The sequence below is a fragment of the Ochotona princeps genome, chromosome 1, assembly GCF_030435755.1.
Source record: "Ochotona princeps isolate mOchPri1 chromosome 1, mOchPri1.hap1, whole genome shotgun sequence".
Lineage (NCBI taxonomy): Eukaryota > Metazoa > Chordata > Mammalia > Lagomorpha > Ochotonidae > Ochotona > Ochotona princeps.
In genome coordinates, this window is record NC_080832.1 from 170366128 (window position 1) to 170392826 (window position 26699).

The 26699-nt window shown below is 43.1% G+C and overlaps 1 protein-coding gene and 1 non-coding gene across 2 annotated transcripts; one reads left to right on the forward strand and one right to left on the reverse strand.

Annotated features, from left to right (window-relative positions):
* Positions 1 to 2690: 2690 nt before the first annotated feature.
* LOC131482017 (U6 spliceosomal RNA) lies at positions 2691 to 2797 on the reverse strand. The gene has a single exon (XR_009246705.1). It is a non-coding gene; the product is annotated as a U6 spliceosomal RNA (small nuclear RNA).
* A 10925-nt stretch (positions 2798 to 13722) lies between these two features.
* Positions 13723 to 14667, forward strand: LOC105942574 (putative vomeronasal receptor-like protein 4). Its single transcript, XM_058668804.1, has one exon. It carries the CDS (start codon positions 13762 to 13764, stop codon positions 14665 to 14667), a length of 906 nt encoding a protein of 301 aa, XP_058524787.1. The 5' UTR covers positions 13723 to 13761.
* The last annotated feature ends 12032 nt before the right edge of the window (positions 14668 to 26699 follow it).

Sequence of the window (26699 nt, forward strand, 5' to 3'; positions counted from 1 at the left end):
ATCCATGAAGTTTGCCGCTTGGCACAGTGGCTCCTGGAGTGTTGTGGGAGCTGCTGTTGCCAAGTTTGGACAATAAAGGCTTTCTTCAACTCTACGCTGATGTCCGGCATGATCTCTCTCGTTCTCTGCAACAGTCTGTAATTCTCTTTTTGTTGTATCTTCTCTGGCTCACCTAAGGATGTGTCTGGAAGGGATCCTCCCTTTCAATTGTTTTGAAGAGTTGGAGAAAAATTCATGCTTTCTTAAAAGCTTGGTAGATCTTAACAGTGAAGCTATCTGATCCTGGACTTTTCTTGGGAGGTTCTTTATTGCTGTTGCAACAGTATTGTGGTTATTGATTTATTTAGGCATCCTAAATGCCTCAATGTTCGTAAATTGCATGTCTCCAAGTGGCTGCTTCTTTCTTTCTTTTTTTTTTTTATTAATTATTATGCATTATGTGACAGTTAGATAGGCTCTGGGAATCTCCCCACCCCTCCCCATGCCCTTCCCCCATGGTGGGTTCCTCCACCTTGTTGCAGTATTACCATTCAAATTCAATCAAGATTCTTTCTTCGCAAACAGCTTAGAGTCCAGCAACTTATTGTCAAGATGAATTGAACAGTTTCTTGGGGAGACCATTTCTGGTCTGAAGGTAGAGCTGGCAGAATATCATCCCCAATCAATTAAGAGCCCCAACATAACATCAACAACAATTTATAACATTATGGGATTGACATGGTTTTGAGTAACCAGTATATGTTAAAAAAAAAATGCAAGTTCTTAACCACATCCTATGATTAGCTCATTGACATTTCAATTTTAGATTATATACAAAACCGGCTGCTATACACCTTAAAATGGCTATAGGGTACTATTCTGCTGTCTCATGTCTATTTTCATTTTAGTATTTAGCCGTTTGTTGTGTTGGAGTATAATTTTGTTGAACCTGGCAGATTTTAGGATAATCTAGACTGGCTTATAACTCTAACAAGACATTTGTCGACAATTAAGGTGCAGAACATTATGTTTTTGGAGGGGTGTGCAGAGAAGTCCTCAACACCAGGGTGAGGAGTGACTAATCTGTGTCCCACCTAGTGAGGTATGAGTATATCCACGTTAGCTCTTTCCTGTCAGATTCTAAGCTTTACTTTTTGTTGTTTGTCTATTTATTTTAGGTTTTTTTTTAGTTGTATGTTTGTTTGTTTGCTATGGGGGGTTTCTGGAGCGATCCCGATGGTCATTGCGAGGGAGGGTGGGGGTCCAGAGCCGGAGCCAGGCTAGGACCAGAGAAAGCTCTCCTCCCTGGTCCCGGGGTACGTTTTTTGTTCTTCTGTTTCTGTGGACCGCTCAGGGTTTCTGGTTGTGGCTGTTTATTTCTGCTTCGATCCTGTTGGTTAGGTTTCCTGTCTATGTGAAAGGTCGTCTGCAGGTTCTGGAGCACCCTACTTGGGTGTGATCTGGATGATGCTGTGAGTGGGGAAGACAAGATTCAAGCAGCTGTGACCATAACTTTAGAAACTGTTCAAAACCACTTGAACACAGAAGAAAGAATATTACAGATTAAAAATGATTGAGATACTCCTGTTTTCCAACATTGTCCTGTGTGGTGACATAATAGGTAATATGTCAAAGAGAACAACGTTCAACAGAGCAAATAAGACTTTTGGGCAGTCTGCAAACAAAATAAAGATAGAGTGGGAAAATGTATCCGTTGTAGAACTAAACAGTTATTCTGTGCATACTAGCCAAAGGCATGCAACAATTATGAACACTTAAAGTAGTTCATAAGCTGGAGAAAGAACCCAATTCTTAATACTAGAAATTTACATATTCCATATTCCTCAATGGCCTGTTCCTACCTAAAGCAGTGAGGGAAGAGCAGGAGGATCAAGAATTTCACTCTGAAGCAATGCAACATCCTGGAATCATACCTCCACTGAGTGACTTTCCTGCCCTTCAACTTGAGGTATGGCCTCCCAGACACCCAGAATTCTCATGAGGACATGAAAATGGAGTGTTTCCTCTGCAAACCCACACCTTGATTATGCTGGAGGACATACAATTGAATTTAATGAGACATTGATCATATTTTGCTCTGCCTTGGCCAAATTGTGGTGATTTTCCACATTACCAGATACCTGCCTACTGCTGTTGACCTCTTACTCAGATTTTTCTTTTCTTTGCCCAGGTTTAATAAGGCACCTACATTATGGCCCTTGGTTCCAAGTCACTGATACACTGACACTATAGACCTTGTGGTAGCCTGTCAAGTTAGTCATGGATCTTTCCCAATGCCTTGTTTGTGACAATAGCGAGTGCATGCTGGCTTATTTGATTGTGAGTGATAGGATTCTTGCCTGTCTCCTTAATTTTCTTTGAGATAGGAGAGGATGCGATGTGTACCTAACCACAATGAAGTTGGAGATGTCTCAGTGACAGCTAGGTTGTTGGCAAATCAGGTTGTGGCTGAGTGAAAGGAGTCTTTTATAGGCCAAAAAAAGCACCATGATCGAAACTTGAAAAGGTTTGTGAAGTCTGAAGGGCTTTTACGGTTGTGGAATTGGAGTAACAGTTGAGAATAATTTAAAAGGAATGAAATGAAGATCCAGGTATTGGTGGCTGGTGTTCAGTGGGATAATTCCCCAGCCTTCAAGCACAAGCATCCCATATATGCACCTGATAATGTTCCAGATGCTCCACTTCCAATGTAGCTCCCAGGATGCCTCAATTCCTTGGGTGTCATTCTTGCATGGGGGCCATGCTAATCTTCTCTCTATCGTTTCAATTTTAGTATATGTGTTGCTGAAGCGAGAACTGCCTATGTCTTTGGGCCCCTGTACTCATGTGGATGACCCAGAGAAAACTCATGCGCAGCTCAGCTAAGCTGTGACTATTTGCGGAGCAAACCCGTGGATGGAAGACCCTATTTCTCCTTTTCTCTGTAAACCAGCCTTTTAAATAAAAATAAGTAAGTCTTAAAAAAGAAAAAGAAAATCCAGGCATGAACCCTGTACTTGAATGCTGGCAAGAGCTCATTGTTCCTGGAATTTCCTGTTGTTTATATTTTTGTTTAGATCTTCCATTGGTGTACTTAATTCCTATAAGTGGAAGCAGCAGAACGGTCTGCAAATGTCTCTTCAGTTGGCAGCAGCTATCTCCTTAAAGGTGACCACATATGGGCCCAGCACAGTGGCCCAGCACGGTGGCCTAGCAGCTAAAGTCCATTGAATATTCCAGAATCCCATATGGGCACTGGATCTAATCCCGGCAGCCCCACTTCACATCCAGTTCCCTGCTTGTGGCTTGGGAAATCAGTTGAGGACAACACAAAGCCGTGGGATCCTGTACCACATTGGGGGACACGGAGGAAGTTCTTGGCTCCTGCCTTTGGATCGGCACAGCACTGGCCCTTGCAGTCACTTGCGGAGTGAATCTCCTCTCTGTATATTTGACTTGCAATAAAAATAAAATAAATCTTAAAAAGGGGGACCGGGGAAATCAGAGGAAAGCTGAGAGACCTGAAAGAAGTTCATGGCTCGTGGCCCCAGACAAGTCAGCTTTCAACTTTGCAACCACAGGCGAATGAACGAGTGGATGGAGGAGCTTCTCTCTCTGTTTCTCTGCATGGAAGATGTCCGTGTTTCCTCTGCCATTCCAATGAAAGTAAATACATCTCAAAAAATTTAGAAAAATTGCAATAATTGTTATGTAAAGTATTTGATTTAGTTGATCAGCTATTATGGTGACATTTACCTCCATTTCACAGATGAGTGAAGCTTAGAGAAATTAAGACTTTTTTTTTTTTTTTTTTTTTTTTTAGATTTTATTATTACTGAAAAGCCGGATATACAGAGAGGAGGAGAGACAGAGAGGAAGATCTTCCATCCGTTGTTTTTCACTCCCCAAGTGAGCCGCAACGGGCTGGTGCGCGCCGATCCAAAGCCGGGAACCAGGAACCTCTTCCGGGTCTCCCACGCGGGTGCAGTGTCCCAATGCTTTGGGCCGTCCTCGACTGCTTTCCCAGGCCACAAGCAGGGAGCTGGATGGGAAGTGGAGCTGCCGGGATTAGAACCGGCGCCCATATGGGATCCCGGGGCTTTCAAGGCGAGGACTTCGGCCGCTAGGCCACGCTGCTGGGCCCAATTAAGACTTTTTTATAAGAAGTAAAACAAAATGCAAAAATCTAATTTTTCCCTGTCTTAAAACCTTGTTAATGATCTCACTAAGCATCTAGAACAGGAAAATACATGGAGGGAAACATAGAGGTTCTGGGGCACAGAAGGGACAGGGGAATGCGCAGTCAGTTTGGGATGCATACGGAGCTTCTATTTGGGATAATGAGAAAGTCCTGGGAAGGGAATGCAGAGGCAGTTGTACAGCATTGTAAATGTACATGATGACACTAAATTGAATACACAAAAGCTTTAAATGGTAAGATTTCTTCTTATATAAATCTATATAAACATCTGCTCTTCTTTTAATATCATACAAGGCTTCAGCATGGTTTTCCCCATTCTAGTTCATGCATTCATTCTGTTATTCTTCTAACAAATACTTGTAGTTCCATTAATCACACGTTAATTCACAATCATATGCATACCATCCAGGTCCAGACTTCTTAAAATCTCTGCACCCATATTTTCTTTCCCCTTTAAAAGAAGAGTTATTTATTTTTATTAGAAAATGAGGTATACCGAGAGGAGAAGGGACAGAGAGGAAGATATTCCATCCAATGATTCACTCCCCGAATGGCCCAAACCTTCAAAGCTGAGCTGATCCGAAGTCAGGAGTCAGGATCCTCTTCTAGGTGTCTCACATGGGTGCAGGGTCCTAAGGCTTTGGGCTGTCCTTGACTGCTTTCCCAGGCCACAAGCAGGGAGCTGGATGGGAAGTGGGGCTGCCAGTATTAGAACTGGTATCGATACGGGATTATGGCACTTGCAAGGTGAGGACATTAGCTGCTAGGCCATGCTGGGCCCCGCACCCACATTCTCAAAAAGAAACATAAGTCTATCCAGCACAGCTCTCTAGAACCTTCTTGTTGCGGGTCCACCTCTTGGCAGGTCTAGGAAGTGTATGGAGGATGCCTCCTGCACCAGGGACCTGGTGAGGGCTGCAGATGTTGGAAGATTCCACAGGTCACTTCAGGGGCTTACAGAAATGAGTGTGGACAAATAGGAATCCTTCCATATATTTCTGAATTTCTTCTTTTTCCTACAATGCCAGTTTCCAATTTCCAAGCTCTTCAACACTAAAAATTAAAAACCTTTGCCTAAAATGTTACCCTGATTATTTAAGCTATATTTATCAAATTTTGTTTGTGGTCTTCAGTTGTTGTAGTGTTCCCACCAATATGACGGCTAGTGTTCAGGTTTTTACATTATTTCCCTCCAAGTGTACTTTACCTGTTCAGGTGCTCAGTGCCTACATTATACTTGCACATAAACATACTCCTGCATGCCTGTTGAAGCATACACTTGTAGTCACACATGTACACACACAGCCAGACACACATAGTGCATACACACAGACATATGCACATGCATCCTGAGGCACACAGAGGCACATAAACCTAGTAAGTGCATCATTAACTAAAAGCAAACAGGAGTTTCTTTCCTAAGGTCCTCCTACAAGCAGGCAGGTTCCTTCATTCCTTCCAATCACTCTTCAGTGGATGTGGGTATTATTTATTCATCTCAGATTTGGTCTCTTATTCTTCATGGGTTTATTTCATTTTATTTTATTTCATTTCATCTTGCTTCATTGTATTTCCTGTCTTCTTTTTGTGCTGTTGCATGAGGTACCCTACATGAGGGGAACATGGGAGAAGGCCTCTTCTATGATTTCTGTGGTGTGGTGGTCAGCATGCTTGCCTCACTTGTGGCAGGTTCCTTACATGAGAGTGAAGCAGGTGTTTATCTTCAAGTGCGTGAAGAGACTCATCAGTTCTGTCCTGGGCAGCTGTGTTGTGTCAGTCCACACTTCCATCTGGGGATTCCTTAGCAGAGCCCTGCCTTCTTCTGTCCTACAACATCCAGAATTTGAAATGTTAGTGTTGGCTCAGCTTCCCCATTGTGACATTCTATCTTTAGCTATTCTTCTTCATTTCACAAAGGTTATAATGCCCCTGCCATCTTGTCCACAGCCTTGAGAAAAGCATAGGGTCTAATTGTAAAATATTTAATATCCAGAGTTGAGGCAATATGTGGGTTTGGGAGACACCAATGCTAAGGTGGCGATCAGTTCAGATCAGTTGAGTTTTACGGTAGAAGCAGTAGCTTCATACAGTAGTAAAATATTCAATGTACAATCCAAAATTATAAAGTGTATGAAGAAACAATTTGATATTAATTTGTCTGAGAGCATCCACAGACACCAGTACTGGGGGAACTAAATGACACAGATGACAGAGTTGTTGTTACAATTGCAGCTTCAGTAATTTGGAACTAACACTCTTTTTTTAAAGATTTATTTTGTTTTTATTGCAAAGTCAGTTATACAGAGAGGAGGAGAGACAGAGAGGTAGATCTTCCGTCTGATGGTTCACTCCCCAAGTGACCACAATGGCTGGTGCTGTGCCTATCCAAAGCCAGGAGCCAGGAACTTCCTCCAGGTCTCCCACGCAGGTGCAGGGTCCCAAAGATTTTGCCATCCTTGACTGCTTTCCCAGGCCACAAGAGGGAGCTGGAAGGGAAGCAGGGTTGCCAGGATTAGAACCGGCGTCCAAGCACGAACACCAGGACAGGGGCAGGGGTGGCTGTACAGAAGGGCACCTGCCAGTAGGTGTGTGTGCTGGATAGTAGGTTGGTTGGGTTGAGCTGGGCTTCAATGCCTATCGACACGTGCGAGAGCTAAACAGGATGTGGGACAGACTTGACAAGCCTGCAGTGCGTACTGGCAAGCATGGGAACCAGGGTAGGGGACAGAACTGGTAGGGGTTATGGGGAGTCGCCCCAACTAGGCTGCAGCTCCAACTGATTTGCCTGAGGACCAAATATGAAGTGGGCAGGATCGAGCTGTCTTCATGAGGAAGACAGGGCTGGAAACACAACGAACCCAGCAATCCCAACGACCAGCATGAGCATAAGCTGATTGGTGTGACGGACGGTGTCGGACTCTGTACTAGCAAACTCACACAAGAATCAGGCCTGGGATCATCTCAAATGAAGTTTCTTTGGAGATCCCTCCAACTGAACTGCTGATCTTAGAACTCCAACCATGAAGAGACTGTCAGCCAGTGGATTCTGAATAGGATTCATTGCGATTGGAACGGAGAGATTGGCAGCAATCCAGAACTGATGAACTATCAAAACTGTATGAGCAGGACCCTCAGAGCGCGCCTCCCGTTGGGGATCTGGGGTGGGTGGGAGGTTGGGTAGGGCTTTTCCCTTTGTTTTTTTCCCTGACCCCAGATACAGGGTAAAATGACATTGATGTGGAAACAGTGGTATTACCCACTTTCACCCTGTAGCCCCTGACACTTTGTTCCATAATCAACTAAGTAAGATTATTAAAAACTAATTAAAAAAAAGAATATAAAAAATAAAAAAATAAAAAATGTCTAAACTGGAACAGCAACAACAACAACAACAACAACAACAGAACCGGCTTCCATGTGGCATCCTGGCACGTTCAATGCGAGGACTTAAGCTGCTAGGTTACCATGCAGGGCACGGGGTTAACACCCTTGAAATGAAAGGAGAGTCAGAAATTTTAGCAAATAGCCTAAGGCTTATAAAGACTTGAAAAATGAATGGGGCCTTTTGTGATGGCCTATCAGCTAAATCCTTGCCTTGCATGTTCTGGCATCCCATACGGGTGCCAACTCACTTCTTGGATCCTCAACTTCCCCTACAGCTCCCTGCTTGTGGCCTGGGAAAGTGGTAGAAGAAGACCCAGCCTTGGGGCCCTGCATCAACATGGGAGACCTAGAAGAAGCGCCAGACTCCTAGCTTCAGATCAGCTCAGCATCAGTCATTGGGGTTACTTAGGGAGTGAACCAGTGAAGGGAAGATCTTTGTCTCTGCTCTCCTTCTCTCTGTAAATCTGCCTTTCCAACAACAAATGAATAATTTTTTTAAAAAAAGGAAATGGAAAATGTATTAACCAAAATTTTGGAAGGAACTATGTTGGATGGATGGTTTCACTATCAGACTTCAAATGAATGAGGAAAAATAGTAAACTTTGAGTTAGAACACAAATATCTAGCTGATTGAACAGTGTCATTGTTTCCTTCCTTCCTCCCCTCACCTCTCCTTTCTCCTCCCTTTCCCGTCTTTTCCCTTTACTTCCCTTTCTTTCTTTTCACTTTTCCTTCTTCTCTCCCCTCTCTTCTCTTTTATCAAGAAGGAGAACAAAATATCAGAGAATGTTTTGAAAATAAGAAAAATCTATTGTTTTCTTCCTTGCAGATTCAGAGGAAAGAAGAGGAAATGTCCCTGGGATGGATGCTCTTTGAAGGATGCATGACTGAGAATCAATTATTTTGCAGAAACATAAACCAGATTAGTGAGATTCAACAAGCTCAAGCAAGATAAGCCCAGAAGTCATATCCCGACACATTACAGTCAAACTCAAAACTGGTCACTGCTTGCTTATTTCCCTGGGCACTGGTGATCTGCATCAGCAGCTCATCGCCTGCTCTCAGCGACAGGCTGGAGCACAGACAAGGTCGAAGCCATTCACCAACAACCAGGACTCTGCTGGGAGTGCACCTACTCCCATAAGGCCAAGCCAAGAAGGAAGAAGACCTGGACTCCATCTTGGAGGGGAAAAGGCATGTGGGGAGTGTGGACTCTGAAAAAGGTGGGGAGGCCAAAATTTCTTGGTTCAGTCTTTGTTGTGGAGGAGGATCTGGAGAAAGAGTTGGTGTTGACTGGGGCGCGGGCCCTGTTTTGGAATTGTGGGAGCACGGGCACAAAATCAAAAACAACAAAAAGCTGTTCCAGTGTTCCTTCCTGTGATCAAACACAGGATCTTTCTGGTGGAAAGCGAACAGGATGACCACTACTTCTCAGAATTATTATTATTATTTTTTTTAAATTTTATTTTAAATTCATTAATTACATTGTATTATGTGACACAATTACATAGATACTTGGGTTCTCCCCACCCCTCCCCAAACCCCCCCACCATGGTGCATTCCTCCACCTTGTTGGATAACCACAGTTCAAGTTCAGTTGAGATTCCCCCATTGCAAGCATATACCAAACATAGAGTCCAGCATCTTATTGTCCAGTCAAGTTCAACGGCTTCTTAGGTATACACTCTCTGGTCTGATTATTAACCAGCACAAACTCTTGGGACTCACACCAGCAGAAGCCTGTAGCCACCGAGGGGATGATGCAATGGTGTTCCTCAGCAAGAACTACTGGAGGCAGTTTATTGCATGTCTCGAGCATGTCCATTTATTGCAAAGCAAGCACAATCTTTTATAGTTCCACGGAAGGGGAAGGCAGAAGGGCATCTCCCAACAATCCTCCCGCCCAACAATGGCAGTGTAATTGGCTAGAAGGCAGCTCTGTCTCTGTGGACCCTCCAATCCTCCTACAGGACAGTACGCCATGTACAGGTGGCAGGTATGTTGCAGGACGCATACATCATGTATGGCTGGCAGGTAACATAAGACCACACCACCTTCTCAGAATTATGTATCAAGAAAGTAGCTGTACAGTTCATCCAAGGAGTGAGAAGGAAAGCTGGGACACAGCCCACTGTTCTCACCTGTATAGCCAGTGATCAGGTCAGGTTGAGGTCTTGGTGTGCCATGACCATTGCCAAGGGCCCACACCATGTCCTTATGACTTCCCACATAGCCCACGCAGGCAGAGATCCAAGGGTGATCTCTTACAACAGACCTGTCTTCATTTGTAGTTGTGTGTTTAGTACTTTTAGGGGTATTATTCTGAATTGACCAAAAAACTGTAAAGTGTGTGTGGTGGTTCCCTCTATATACACATGTTGTGGAATCATTAAAACCTAGGTCAACACTCATTACTTCACATGCTTTGTGTGGAGGAAGAATGACAAAAAGCAGCTCCCACCTTCTCATTTCCTTGCTAAGTTTTCTTTGCTACCTGTATGTAACTCAACTTTTCAAATACTCATATATCAATCTTCAGAAAAATAAACATGCTGTCTTGAGTGTGGAAGTTGTTCTTATCTGTGTCTTCTTGATTCTGTAATCATGGGAGACTCATTAGTGCTCAGGTAATCATCACACAGATACACAAAAAAGTATTTATTTAGTTAAAAGACAATAGAAAAGGCAAACAGACAAATCTCACATCTGCATTAGAAAGAGTTGATTGTACTTCATAAAATCACCTCTTGGATTTTAATTCATTACTAAATGTGTGTGTTCATCTTCTCACATGCATAAAGCAGATCCTTGAGAAGCCCATGGTCTTTTTTTTTTTAAAGATTTATTCATTTTATTGCAGCCACATATACACGGAGGAGGAGAGACAGAGAGGAAGATCTTCCGTCCGATGTTTCACTCCCCAAGTGAGCCGCAACGGGCCGGTGCACGCCGAACCGAGACCGGGAACCTGGAACCTCTTCTGGGTCTCCCACGTGGGTGCAGTATCCCAAAGCCTTGGGCCGTCCTCAACTGTTTTCCCAGGCCACAAGCAGGGAGCTGGATGGGAAGTGGAGCTGCCGGGATTAGAACCGGTGCCCATATGGGATCCCGGAGCTTTCAAGGCGAGGACTTTAGCCGCTAGGCCACGCTCGCCGGGCCCCCCATGGTCTTTTTAATGAGATCTGACACTGAAACTTTCCCTGTGCCTGCTTGCTGCACTCAGGTAAGGGAACACAGGGTACCACACACTGAATAACCTCTGCAAGTCCTTTGTTGCCAGCAGTGAGGAAGGGATCCTGCCCTTAAGGCATCTCAACCCTGAATTAGAGAACACTTGGGTTTATAAAGGCAATATCCACAAACCAGGAGGGGTTTAGGTAGAATGAGCTAGTGCAGAAGTACCTTAGGATGAGGACATTTTAAATGTTCAGAAACTATGTATTTTAAGCTACTTTTAGGATATAAGATGAAGCAAGTTAAAGGGGTGGCCATGTTTTCATTTAAGGGAATGTACGGTACTGTGTAATAGAGACTGTAATTTGTAGATGTGCGGATATAATGCAGAATGCATCTCTACTTTCAAATCAAAGATGGACTCCCAATGAAACTGTTGGACGTATTTAGTCAATAGGATGTTGCACTGTCTGGCATCGTCCATGCCCGCAATGTCAGGATACACTTAAATAGTAGAATGATGAACTTATGACTGCTTAGAAAGGACTGTACTATTGTAACAATATAGGGAAAATCAGTGTGGGGGCAGGAGTTGGGGGGGCTAGATAAATTTCAGTACCTATGTAATTGTATCATAAAAAATAATAGAAGAAATGGAAACCTTGTGTAACACAACTGTAAAACCTGTGGACATGCCTTTCCCGTCACTCTTTGCGTCTTTAGGATTTTATACTCATGATCAATACCATTAAAATGCAGTAGCAGAGAAGTTAACAAAGTAGGACATTGGGTGTTACCTGTGCAGTTAAGTCAACCTGAGTGATGTTTCTAATACATTTTTTTTCAAAATTAAAAAAAATGGAAGATTAATTGAGAAAGAGACCACTTCTGATTCCCAGATATTTCCTCCGAGTTGTTTTCTTAGTCTTGGTGGTGAGTGGCAGACGTGAGATGAAATCATAGTCAAGTCCAAGGAACCTGGACCCTCTGAGACCTGCTCATCACCAAGCTGCCTTCTGCTCATTAGTGCACATTCAGTGTAATTAGGATCAAGAAGTTTCTGGACTTGACAGTTAAGAGCACAGCAAGGGAGAAGGCAGATCTGACCCCAGGGACCCAGAGCACACAGAAGGAGCCAAACTCATCACACTGACATGCTGACAGCAGTGACAGCAGCCCTGAGTGCTGGGACTCAGGCAAGGATAAACAGTCCTGGCTGTGCTGCTCTGCCACAGCTCCTGCTACAGCCCTGCAGACTGCTCAGGTGAGTGAGGCTGAGTGTGTGAGTGCAGGGGGAGCTGCCTAGGCTCTGGAAGGGAAGCTGTTCCAGGTAGGGATGCTTAGGGTCAGGTAGGGAGTGGGTAGGGTCTCAGGTCCCCTGTTCCCTGTGGAAGAGGAAGGTGTGAGTGCCCAGGGAGAGGGTGGCTATCACTTCCCAGTGCATCTAGCAACACCTGCTTGTGTGGCCCTGGAGGGAGACTGAGTGCAGCAGAGCCACTGATGCCCTGAGCCCGAGGTTGCTGCATTTCCCAGGTGGGAGGGAGGCTGAGGGCATGGGTGGGGAGGCCTCTTCCTACAGCCTCCTGGCTTTGTGCACCTCCCCTGCCTACACTGGGAGTTTTTACATTCTCTCCAGTTTCTCTTCTGTCTGATGTCGTTCAGTGCTTTTTTATGCTGGATTATTACGGGATTTTCTGAAAATTATGATTTTAGGTTTTCTGAATTCTCCCTTTTTTTAGAACCACCATCACAGACAGAAGTGCGTGGCAATCAGCATTTTCTCCTTGCTGGGGACTGACATGAGCACTGTGTACATCTGCTCAATTCTCACAGTGAACCTGGATGGTATACATTGCCATCCTATTTACAAATGACAAACTATGGTCTGAGGAAGAGCAGGTATGTTTCCAGCGTCATACATGCCAAGGTTGTCTGGGGAGACGCAGGCTAAGTACAAGGCACACAGGAAAACAAAGCAAATCAAACAGAAAGCCTTCCTTGTTTGCTGCAGAGGTAGAGGAGCATGAGCCTCAGCTGCCCCTCTCATAGGTAAGGCGCTTTCGCTCCCTTGCCCTGCTCCAGGACAATGATCTTGGAAGGGGTGAGTTTCATCCTCGGTCTAGTGCAATTCTCTGAGAAGCAACCAATCATATTAAAAGCATGTATAGTTCCTAAGTGTAGTTTCTCTTTATAATTGAAACGTAGTAACTGGACAAATTGACAGATTTCAAAATGTCATTTTGGTACCTGAATATAATGTGTAAGGAATGCAGCATGATATACCTCATGGTTTATCATTTGCTTGTATTGGAAACATTCAATAGGCTCTAAACTGGCTATTCTGAAATAGGCAGATCTTGCTGGGCTATAGAATGTTACTCCTCCTAGACATTTTTGCTCTGAAATCCATTAATTTCCTCTTCCATTCCTGTGGAATTTGTTACATGCTGTGATAACCGCCTGTGTGTTGTTAACTTGTTTGTGATGGAATTTTCACTTCCACAGATAAGTGAGGACATGTAGTATTTGTCTTCCTGTGCCTGGCTAATTTCGCAATGCTCACTGGAGGGCTGGTATGGAGGATGTACATGGGCCAACAGCACAGACCAGATGGCTAAGGTGTTGAGTGTCAGCAGTGAAAAGGAAGGGCCTCAACGTCATGGCTTAGAACTGCTGCCTGAGTGTTATCGCTTAAAGTTTTCTGGGAAAAGTTCTTCAAGTACCTTTCACCTCATCAGTACATATAAGATCTTGTGGAAAGGCAGGAAGATGCACCAACACAGTTGCCACTGTTATCATCCCTGCTTCAACAGAACCAGCACACAAAAGAGGAGGTCAAGTAGGAGATGAGAGAGCCTCCAAGAATGACCAGTGAGGTATGAACATGCATGTGCATCCCAACATGTATGTGCATCGTCACTGCTCTGGAATAAGCAGAGAAGATCCGCACACCTGGAATTTGCCATGTTACCTTCTTTGTTTTCCTCCAATGGTTTCTTTAGTCCAGTTCCTGAAGTCAGAAGATGACCTGGAGTGATCTCATCCAGAGAATAGTGGTCCTTTCTCTCACTGGACCTGGAATGGTGGGGAACGTCCTCATAGTTGTGAGACACGCACACACTTTGGTCATGGGTCCTGTGAAAAAATCCACAGACCTTATTCTCATCCATTTGGCTTTTTCAAATATTATCATCATCTGTACCACAGGAGTGAGAGACATAATCACAGTCATTTATATCAGCAACTTCCTACTAGGTGAGATTGTTTGTAAAACTATGATTTACCTGAATAGGGTGGCCCGAAGTCTCTCCATCTGCACCACCTGCCTCCTCAGTGTAGTCCAGGCCATAACCATCACTCCCAGGAACACCTTGTGGAGAAAGCTGAAACCACACACTGCATGGCAGGTTCTTCCCTACCTCCTCTGCTTCTGGGTCTTTAGCTTTCTCATCAGCTCTAACTTTCTCTTTTATATCACAGCAGTCAACAGCATGAATGAGTCTAGTGTTAGAATCTACATTGAACATTGCTACATGCTGCCAGCTCCACAAGTGGTCAGATGGCTCTTCCTCTGCCTCATGGCTCTCCGGGACCTCACCTTTGAGAGTCTCATGGGCTGGAGCAGTCTGTACATGGCTCTCTATCTGTACAAACATCACAAGCGTGTCCTCTACCTCCAGAGCTCCAGGTGTGCTAAATATCCCAGCCCAGAGATCAGAGCTACTCAGAGTACTCTCATTCTCATGACCTGTTTCCTGTTGTTTTATTGGGCAGATTTCATTTTGTCCTTCTACATAGGGTTCACTCTGACACAGATTTTCACAATATCCAATGTTAAACTATTTCCAGAATTTGGTTTTGCCAGTCTAAGTCCCTGTGTCCTGATGGGCCGACAATTCCACCTTGCTAAATGCTTGAGGGCTCAGTGAGGGGTGCAGGATAGAGCTTCCCTACTGCCTACTCCAGTTAGTGAAGATATAGCTCCAGGTCCCAGTGCTGAGGCCTCGTGGCTAAAGTCCTCACCTTGAACTTGCTGAGATCCCATATGGTCACCGGTTCTATTCCCGGCGCCCCCACTTCTCATCCAGCTTCCTGCTTGTGGTCTGGGAAAGCAGTCGAGGATGGCCCAAAGCCTTGGGACCTTGCACCCATGTGGGAGACCTGAAAGAGCTCCTGGCTTCAGATCAGCTCAGCTTTGGCTGTTGCAGTCACTTGGGAAGTGAATCATCGGATGGAAGATCTTCCTCTCTGTCTCTGCACCTCTCTATAGATCTGACTTAGCAATAAAAGTAAATAAATCTTTAAAAATATATAGCTCTAGAAATTGTCTTTACCTAAATGCATATAGCACTGAATCATTGAGGTTTGTACAACTAGACTTGGTTTCTAGAAGAAGCCTGATACTAGGCAATCTAAGCTGATTCAGATGTTGTAGGAACCTAGAAAAAGAGTCTTCCTTTGCCTTCAGTTTGCCATCCCTAACACTTGGTTTTATGTTCTGTTTACTTGATTTTGCTTGATTTGCCTCATTCAAAACCAGAGTGACAGACAGGATAAGGTTAGATCATTTGCTTTTTTCTCCAAAAAATAAGTACAATTACCACAGATCATCAAAATAAAAATGCATCTGATAAGAATGCAGTACTATGAAATTCCAAAAGTTCTGTTTGTACTAAAATATTTCCAAGTGGCTTTAACTTGCACAGTCCACAAGCAAAAAAAATGGCATATTTTTTTATTACTTCAGCACCCTTTAACAATTCATCCTTTTAATCATTAAAATGTAAATTTCACTCACCCCTTGTACACTTGCCTCAATGCTGTGCAGACACGATCACTATCAATTCTAAGTTTGTCTTCATTCGAAATGACATTCTGTACCTATAAGACAACAATTTCCCGTGTTTTCCTTCCCCTGTCACCTGTTAATTTCTGTTCCTCCCATTTCTCTGTACTGGAGTATTTTCGCCTCACAAACATTAAGGAATGGTTATTGAAATATGAGCCCATGGCATCTGATAGAGTGGAGCTTAAGTCCCTGGGCTGAGACGCCCATGCCTGAACACTTGAGCTTCATTGTTGTTTTTTTTTTTTTTTTTTTTTTTTTTTAAAGATTTATTCATTTTATTACAGCCAGATATACAGAGAGGAGGAGAGACAGAGAGGAAGATCTTCCATCCGATGATTCACTCCCCTAGTGAGCCACAACGGGCCGATGCGCGCCGATCCGAAGCCGGGAACCTGGAACCTCTTCCAGGTCTCCCACGCGGGTGCAGTGTCCCAATGCATTGGGCCGTCCTCAACTGCTTTCCCAGGCCACAAGAGCTTCATTGTTGTTGTTGTCAGTATTATTATTGAGAGTTTGATGCAGAGAGCTACCATTCTCTGGTGCTCTCTGCATCAAGTGAGAATAATAGCCAGGTTTGGGCCAGGCAGAATTCAGGAGTTGGGTCTCCGCCATGGTCTCTCACATGTGTGGCTCGGGCCAAGATACTTTGCCCATCTCCTATACATGTCCAGAGTCATAGGATCGATGAGTAAAATGCATATCCATGAGTTGAAACTACTGATATGGAATGTGGACATCACAGGTGGCAGCTGAACCCACTGTGCCCGCTCATTTGTTTAAGAGAAAAATAGTATCTCCTTTCAGACAGTATTTCACTGCAGACACTTATTTGCGTGTTGATTTACCAGTAGGCATTTGTTTCCCTCTCTGGCTCTAGTGGTCACTACTTCAATAAATGCTAGTCTAGAAGTGCCTGCTCAAGTACCTGCTTTCCCTGGTTTGAGTGGATACCTAGGGTACAATTGCTGGAGCAGGGGCTCATTCTAACGTATGGAAAACCTCAATATTTAGATTTTTTTTTATTAGATGCTGGATTAGCAGCACTGCAACACTGCAGATGACCATGTCCATTGCAACAGCAGCAACACCTACTGGAGTCCAAGCTGAAACCCCTACAGCCCCCATTGCATCACACCTACCATACATCAGCTTCATCGTTCCTCTCCCAGTGTTGGTCTTCCCAGTGTAGCCTTGGCACCGAGCTTTAGACACAGGCTCTCTGTTGCCAACCCTGCCTCCCTTTCCTTGTCATGTCAAACTCAACACATTGTTGGACACTCCAGCAAGTCTGTACTCATCTGAATCCTACATTGGCTTTAGTTTCCTCAAAGACACACTCAAATAGATCAGACTATGCATCTCCTGGCATGGGACGCTGCACAATGAATCTGTAGAGGGCACTTCAGTTCCCTCTGGCCTCATCATCTCTGGTTCCTGATCCTCCTTGTAGGGGTACATTTCCAGATTTGGATCCTGCTCCTCATCTGTCCTCAGTTGGTCCCTGGCTCCACCTCCAGGCCTGCTCCTCTTGTCCTTGCTGTTTTGCCTGGACTGCTTTGGCTCTGTGCCAGTCCACCTGGATGAGTAACTAAAGGGAAGGACATGGAACATGAGCCGGGAAGATGACCTTTCTGTCATGAACATCCTGCTCATGTCCATCCTCCTACAGGGACTCTGTTACACCTCTTTTAAGGACACATGCCCATGAGGCTGCTGGTCTGGATCCTCTCTGACACTGAAGGAAAACATTTACACCACAGTCTGCTCTCCAGTTACAAACACAAGTGCCTTTTCTGTGGTCTTCTAAGCACTCCTGGAGGAGATTCAAGGAGCTTTAATGGAGTGTCATTTCAGTAGATCTTTCTGAAGGGCAGTCTGGGTCTGAGGCACAGACTCCTCTTCCTCAACTCCTCTGAGAGGACCCTTCCTTAGAAACACGTGAGTCCCACAGCTCTGTTTCACAAGCTCCTCTATCATGGTGTTCTCCTCAGTGTTGGCCTGCGTCACGCTCCCCAGACCCTCCTCAGATCAACCTCTTCCTCCAGGAGGCTCCCCCTTTCCATCGAGGCCCACAGCACACTGGCTTCCTCTTCATGATGCTTGCCATCTGCGTTGGCCTCCTTGTTCCTCATTGGCTGATTGTGACGTGGCACCAACACATCAGCGTCCTCTCCCTTCCTGACCAGCAATCTAGATAGAATTGTGGGCATGATTCTAGAACCCTTGAGTGGGGAAGCCTGTGAATTATAGTGGGTATATATAGTGGCCAAAAAATTTTGCTAACTTTGGAAATTAAACTCATTTTATAGTTCCAATTACATTCATTTTGTACATCCTGTGCAAACGCAGTTTCTCTGAGGAGGCTGAATAGACAAAGATGACTTCTACCACCTAATGGCATTTGTCCCCTGGAAGGACTGTCTGGCTTTCATCTTCTGGCTTGGACAGCTCATGTATTTAGTCAGTACTCAGGTCAGAAAGAGGAAAAGAACTGTAATCTAGGAAAAAACACTGCCTCTGTTTGTGTACAGTTTTTTTTTTAGGTAAAGAAAAAACTTTTTCAGCATTCTGCAATAACTATTTGAACATATTGGTAAACATTTTATTCCTTGGCCACTAATAAAGGGTAAGCTTGATTGAGGAATGTTGGTTTCTACTGGTACATATTTCTTTCCAAAGAATAACTAGTTAGGCAGCTGTATGTCTGAATGAAAAAGTACTTGATTCATGACGCAGGCCTCCATGAGATTTGTCGTTGTGGAAGAAGTGAGAAGGACAGACAAAAGGAATTTAAGCATGTTCTCCCTGTGATCCTGAAACACAAAAGCCTGTCTCCAGGAGTCTAGTATCTGAGATATCTATCTATCTATCTATCTATCTATCTATCTATCTATCATCTAGCTAGCTAGCTATCTATCATCTATCTATCCCTTATCTGTGTATCAATCTTTAAAAAGTGAAAGGTTCTACAGTATAAAGCTATACTGCAACACAAAAATACAATACACAGCCACAAATCATAAAATTTTCATTGTCATCAAAACAAATTTTGAGGTCAAAATTTGAAATTGTCATAAGAAAACCTGATATCGGGCCCGGCAGCGTGGCCTAGCGGCTAAAGTCCTCGCCTTGAACGCCCTGGGATCCCATATGGGCGCCGGTTCTAATCCCGGCAGCTCCACTTCCCATCCAGCTCCCTGCTTGTGGCCTGGGAAAGCAGTTGAGGACGGCCCAAGGCTTTGGGACTCTGCACCCGCGTGGGAGACCCGGAAGAGGTTCCTGGTCCCGGCGTCAGATTGGCGCGCACCGGCCCGTTGCAGCTCACTTGGGGAGTGAACCATCGGATGGAAGATCTTCCTCTCTGTCTCTCCTCCTCTCTGTATATCCGGCTTTCCAATAATAATAAAATCTTTAAAAAAAAAAAAAGAAAACCTGATATCATAATCAACTGGTATGTAATAACTCATCATTCTGATATAATGAACCTAATAGTGTGATTTCAGAGTCATGCAAGACAACAGGATCTCATCAACCTGCAATTGTGAAGTCATAATCCAGTATCAACATTCCACTCTGATGTCATAACCAATTGCTATGCCAAAAGCAAGAATTTTGCAATTATAATGATTTTGAATGTCATAAAACACCAATCTATTGATATGAAAACATCTGAAATCATAACCAATTGGCCAGTGGAAGCCATATTCTGACATCAGCCTAACAGTGTCATATGATCAATTAGGAAGTCACAAAATGATAATTGCAGAATTATCATTATCATTGAGACCATAAACCATCCATTAATAGTAAAGGCATTGCAACATCTTAATTTGTATATGATCAATTACCATTCTGATCCAATAAAGCTCACCTAGTACTGATATAATCAGTTGTAAGTCATAAAATTATCCTGACTATAATGAATTTTGATGTCAAAGCAACCACTGTATAATAATCAATTTTATATTAAAAATCACCATTGTGTTGTCATAAAGCAGTTGTAGTACCCTCATAACAATGTGATGTGTACAAATCAACGGAGTCTTTTATTCCACAGACATTCACTATGCCTTTTTTATTCATCTACACAAGAAACCTTCTCCAGCACTGATCACAAGAGAACTCTCAGTAAATTTTTTCAAATATCAGAATCATCCCATGCATCTTTTTGATTCTATGTCTATGAATCGTAGAGATGTCTTTCATCTATTTCTTCTTCACAGATTTTGTGCGTGATATATCACATTATCCCAATTGTCTGATGTGTTTTTTAAAAAAAGTGTATGGCTGAGAATACTTTCTACCCATGTTTTTCATGTCATTTGTGAAGTGAATATTAGGATGAGCATTTGTTGTATCAGCTAAGAAGCCACTTGATATGCATGTATCCTGTCTCAGAGAGCGTGGGATGGAGCTCTAGCTCCACTACCGATTAAAGCTCCCCATTAACCTGGTTGGAAACTGAGGTGGCTCAAAGAAGAGGGTCACTGTTATCTCCTGTTGAACTCATATTACAATATTGGATTTCATTTTAGGTCTGGCAATGCCCTGGATATATCAGATATTTAGGGAGTGAAATAATCATTGAGAAATCATCTTGCCTCTATTGAATCAAACAAGTAAGATAATATTTGAAAAATTTTAGTGAGAAAATTATGTTTAGAATACATGATTTTAAAGATAATCTAACTATCCAACTACATATTATATATGTGCAATAAATACATATGCAGGGATTTATTTTTATGTTAAAGGCAGACTTTGCAGAAGAGAAGAGATAGAAGACATTCTATTTCCTGGTGCATTCCCCAGATGAGTTGTAGGAGCCTCTCCTGGGTCTCCCACATGGATGCAGGGTCCCAAGGACATGGGTCATCCCCTGCTGCTTTCTCAGGCCACAAGCAGAGAACCAGATTGGCAGCAGAGCATCCAACACAGGAACTGTCATCCAGATGGGATAGATGCCAGTGCTACAGGTTGCATGCAGGTCTGCTGAACCATCAGGTCAGCCCCAAATATATTTGTAAAGTTGCCAGTAATATTCAAAAGCATAAATTGTACCAAAATGGGATTTGTGTACTTAGTGTCTTCACTTAATGGACTTACACATTATTGCATATGAAAACACTTTGGCATGTCAGACACAGCTAAGGAAGTGAGCAATCCAAGAGAGTTCCTACCATTGCAGAATTTACCATGTGTAGAGCAGGCTAACCCTCTGCCTCCCAGTGCCAGCATCCAATACGGGCCAACAGTTTGTGTCTCAGCTGCTCCACTTTTGCACTGGTCAGGCAGCATCCCCCACCCGTACATGCACTGACATGAGCACTGTATGGGCTGAACCTTTATGGCCTGAACCTGACTGTACAGCAGCTGGTGCACACCAGAGCCAGGTCTGAGGACACAAAGGTTTCTTAGGGGACTGCCCAATTGGACGGCTGATGTAGAACCTCATCTGTAGGGAAAATGCTATGGACATGTGCCTCAAATCAGGATGACATCCTACAGGACTGCACAATTTTGCTTGCTGACTTCCACGTAAGAAAAGAAAGCATACCCAGTTACACATGAAAAACAAGACAGCCAGGTCATCTAAGCCAACAGAAGATTTTGAATATTTCACCAAAAGATGGAGAGATGGACAGGGTGAAAAACACTCCTGGACAGGCTTTGCAGCAAGCACCTAGGTCTGTGGACACACTGAGGTAGACAAGGACAGCCAATAGACCTTAGAAAGAAGTTTTCAACTCCAGTATAAGGAAACCAACAACTTTTCAGCACAATCAAAACCATTCAAGCAATACCCTTGGAACATTGTTTACATTGGTGCCTTTAGAGGAAACATAGGTAACACCAAATGACTAACTCTGTTCCTTAGGACTGATGTAGAGTGTCAGCAAGGAGTGGCACACTCTTTCTGCCCTTCACCATCAGACACAGGAGAAAATGCTAAACATTTGTCTCATGCCTCTTTACCTGTTCCCAGTCTTGAGCCTCTCCACATAAATCAGAGGCTCACAGTAGGGTGTGCAACACCCTCACCCATGTAGTAAATGTTAAAACTTTCAAAAGACCAAACAAATAACCAAAAACATCAACAAAGTAATTTTTAAAATGATACATTTATTTTTGTTGGAAAGGCAGATTCCCAGAGAGATAGACAGAGATCTTCCATCTGCTGTTTGTCTCCTTAAATGGCTGTGATGGTTAAAGCTGAGCGGATCCAGTACAGGAGCCTGGAGACAACAGTCCGTTACAGGTCTCCCACAAGGGTATAGGGTCCCAAGGCTTTGGGACATTCTCCTCTGTTTTCCCAGACTACATCCTGGGAGCTGGATATAAAGTGGAGTAGCCAGGACATAAACCGATACCAATGTGGGACCCCTATGTTGTTTTTGGATTAGCAAGTTGAGTCCATGTCCCAGCCCCCAAAATAAATAAATAAATAAATAAATAAATAAATAAATAACAGAAATAACAAAAATGAATGTTTAGATAAACGTGTAATTGAGAAATGCTTCATCCTTGTAATGTTGGCCATGCATAAATTGTTGCTATGTATGAAAAGCTGAATAAAAAGTCATATTTTAAATTATAACTTCTGCTCAATATTTGAACTTCATGCACAATTGTTAAACCAAGAGTGTTTGAGTAATAAAATGAGACAATATTTTGGGAAATATCACATAATCTGTGAACCTTAGGGCATGACCCTTCAGAGAGGAGTCTGTGAAGACCCTCCCAGAGTGTGCGAAATAGCATGTATCAGCTGGTGTTGAAGTGTAGTGAGTACAGTCTGACAGCCATGATGCCAGATGGAATCCTGGCTGTCATCCTTCTGACTCAGCTTGCTGGCAATGCAGAGGGGAAAGCAGCAGCGGGGGGACCAAATGCTTGGGCCCCTGCACTCACTCAGGAGATCTGGAAGAGACTCCTGTCTCCTAGTCTCAGACATGCCCAGCTCTGTCCCTTGTGGTCTTCTGGGAAGGGAACAGAAGAGGATGGAAGTTCTCTTTCTACCTCTGTGCCTCTGATTTAAAATAAACATTTTTTGAAAAAGAAGTTCTTTAAAAAGAGAGAAAAATGGTAACTTTTACCTCATGAATCTTGAAAAAAATGCTGATTAATCCTTCGAAGTTGCATTTGGTCACCTTCAGGGACACAGTTTCTAAAATCACCATGATGCGACTTCGCTGCAGCTGTCCATTTCCCACGAAACCCTGAAGGACCCACAGGAATGAGGGACTGAGGAGTAAGGAGATTGACCGTTTAGGGGACTTTTCTCTGGACAAGGTCTTTAGCATCAAGTCAGGTATGAATCTCTCCCAGATTGTGTGTTACAGTCAACCAATCTCCATTCAGTTTTGAAAACAAGATAATCGCTCAGAAAGGAGGACCAACCATCAGTCCTGCCCACTGAGCCTTTGTGCGCATGCCTCATGCTTGGCTTGGGCAAGGAGTGAAGTGCGCATGCGCCTCAAGGCGTTGCTTGGCAACACTCATTGTGACTTGAGGTGGGGAATCTGTCAGGGGCCAGACCTGGGACTCACCTGCAGGGCTGACCTTGTGTTCCCCAGGCTGGGAAAACCGCCAGCAGTACTGTCTGTAAAGGTTCTGCCTCGGATTGAAGACGGACAAGTGTCTATTGAACTCCACCAGGCATGAGGATGACAAATGGGATAAACCCCGGGACTGCCTGCTAGACGAAGAGCTTGGGAAACTCCTCACAGAAGCCACAGAAGGGAGGAAAGTGAAGAACAGCAGCTCCTGCTGCTCGGGAGGAAAGGCAGGAACCGCAGGGACCAGACCAGGTAACGGGGATTGCAGCCAGCTTGGGTGCTGGGAAGGTGGCAGAAAGGGGGCATCCTGAATCGGACACACATTCCTGTGACTGGGGACTCCAGGTCTCAGCCCTGGCAGCTTCACCGCACTAGTTACACTTTGTATTGATAGGAAAAAGATAAACTGTAGTGGGAAGTTGTGTTGACTAGGTAGGCTTTGGGTCATAAAACTAATGGCTGAATGAGTAACAGTAAAGCTTTGGTTCAGCAGTTGTGCTGTAGTGGTTAAAACTGTTAGCCGTGGGCACCACATCATGTCCTGTCCACTTCCAGTCCAGCTCCTAGCTAATGATGCTTAGTTAGGAAAACCAGCTTGAAGTGTTCAAGTGTCTGTGCCTCAGTAATCCACGTGAGAGGTTTGGTTGAAGCTCCTGTTTGTTTCTCCCTTCCTCGTATGCCTTTTGCTTGTTCTCTCCCTGTTTCTGTAAATCTTTCAAATAAATAACTAGATCTTTAAAAAAAAATTAAAGCTTTAAAATATACAATATGGCAAACGTCCTAGCAGAAAACACAAATTTCTATGAATTCTACAGCGAAAACAAAATTACTAAAGAACTGAAGATGACAAATTTCTAAATGTTGATTTATGAAAACTAAAATTAAATCCTCCCTGGTGGTGGGTGTCTAGTAGAGCACTTTATGCACTGTTTGGAATGGCCATAACCCCCACACAGGATGCTGGGTCTAAGTCCCAGCCCCTCTTGCTCTTCTAGCTTTCTGGTCATGTGGGAGACCCAGATGGAGTTCTAGGCTCCTGCCTGTGACCCGGACCAGCTCTTGCAGTTGTAGTGGAATGAAATAGTGGATGGGCTCGTTCTCTTTCTGTCTTTCCCCACTCTCAAATAAAACATATCTCCTCCAGAAAGCTGCATGGTGAAATGCCGTTTGAGGCTCTGGTTTGTTTGTAAGAAGACATTAATTTTCTTTCTCCTCTGATATTGTTTGTTGACCAGAGGTTCCCTTCGTGTTTCTGCCAGCACATTTCCCTGAACTGTGGAAGGTTCACTGTCACTCTTCCCTAGAGAAAGCACCATAATGTGGTTGAGCCATTTTCTGCAAAGCATTCTTCCAGGCTGTATACAATCCCTTCTTCAAGATTTCAACATATTTTTAAATTCTATCTTACAAGGGAAAGCAGAGATATAACAACCCAGGATTTGTTAGTCTGTGTTGTCTGAGCTGGATACCACATTTTGTCCTTAACATTTGTAATTTCTTGTAGTTATTACAATAGTTTTTGAGAAGAATATGTTATTGTCATTATTATTTACACACTAGGTAGCTGTGGTTCAGAAAGGTGTATTAATTTTTCCTAATTCCACAGTTAACCAGTATCTGACCCATGATTTGGTGCTCCCTTGCCTGGCAATCTAAATCCCATTTCTGTTCCTTAGCCTAGCTTTACCATGACAGAAACACTGGCATCAGGCACCAGCTCCAAGTCATACAACTTCTGAAAGTCAGTCAGGGCTGGGTTAACTCTGTGCTTGTACCATCATCTGCTGCCTTCCCAGGCCATCAGCAGGGAGCTAGAATAGGTGAAACTCAAGCCAGTGGTTGTTTGGGCTGCCAGCATTGCAGATGGAAGCTTCACTGGCGATGCCACAATGCCAACCCACCTTTTAATTCAATCCTGATAAATTATATGTCTAAAATATGTATAAATTATTGTCCATTTCAGATTTTCCAATTTAGTGATGTATACTTGTTCATAGTAGTTTCTTATGATGTATTCCTTTGCATCTCTAATTTTACTTGATTTTTCTTGGTAAGGAGAAATTCTTATTTTGCTCATATTCCTTAAAAATGACTATTATTGTTGCAATTTTATTCATTTTAGTTTCACGTCCATTCACTTTTGTTGTTTTCATCATTTACTGCTTCCTGCTAATTTTTTCTTTTAAAAAAGTCCTTGAGATCATTACTTGAGATATTTCTATTTTTTGTGCTTGTTATAAATGTCCCTCTCAATGTTTTTGATATATTTCAATGGATGTTGATATTTTGTATTTTAATTTCCTGTCTTCCAAAATGCTTACATTGCTAATTTTTTCAGAGACACATATGAAATACAGTTGCATAATGTTCTTCAAGAAGGTTTTTCATTTTCCTTTTAATTTCTTCAGTGGCGCATTGTTCATTCAGCGGCATGTTGTTTAATGTCATTTAGTTTTGGGTTTTCTAGTTTTGTTCCTATTGTTTATTTTGTGTGTTTTTGGATTTTCTTAACTGATATTTTTAATTGAGATTAATTTATAGGCTGATACATGGTCTCTGTTAGAATGTGCACGTGTGGTACTGAGTAAATTACACAGCTTTTACTTCTTTGGTGAAAGATTCTGTGAACATCTGTGTGAACGGTTGTACTCTGAGGTTCCCTGTTGCTGTTTCTGTCTGGGTGATCTGTTGTTGGATGTTAGTAAGATGTTAAATTCCCATCTATTTTCATGTTGGAGTCAATCCTTTAGTAAAATCTTTGGCATTTGTCTCTGTAGTTTTCTTTTTTAAGATTTTTAAAAAAAGGTTTGTTTGTTTGTTTTTAAGATTTATTATTATTGGAAAGCCGGATATACAGAGAGGAGAGACAGAGAGGAAGATCTTCCATCCGATGTTTCACTTCCCAAGTGACCATAACAGCCCGCGTTGCACCAATCCACAGCCATCTACTACACTTGTATTATACATCCCCTTAAACACAGAGCCAGAAAACACAATCCAGAACAGGTAGAAAAACAATATTTACATCAACATGCAATGACCAATGCATTGCTAAAGTAATGAAAAAGAAAATAAAAAACATTCCTGAAATTGGTGTTAGGACATGACCCATTTGGTACTTAAGAAATGAGAATAAAGACAAGAATATTAATGCCCATGAGATGTAGCAAGAACAGTGTTGAGAGGGACATTCATGACATCAGGTGCTTGCAAACCATAAAAATGTCTCATATGAATGATCTGTTAATGTAACAGAAGGGTTTTTTGAAAAAGACACAAATGAATAGGAAATGTGAAAAGGTAAAGTTCACAGCAAAATAATTCGATTTGAAATAACAGCACTCTGGAAATTGAAACATGACAGACCCATTCATTAAGAAGATGAGCTAAACAACCCCTCAGTCACATTGACAAAGAACATCATAAGAGAACAACCACTTGCAATTAGAGATGAAAGAGAAATGGTTCCAACTTTGTGCTCTTTGTGTGAGTCACGACACTGTTGGCACAGGCAGAGTGAAGATTCTGAGTTTTTGTGTCTCACCATATTTAG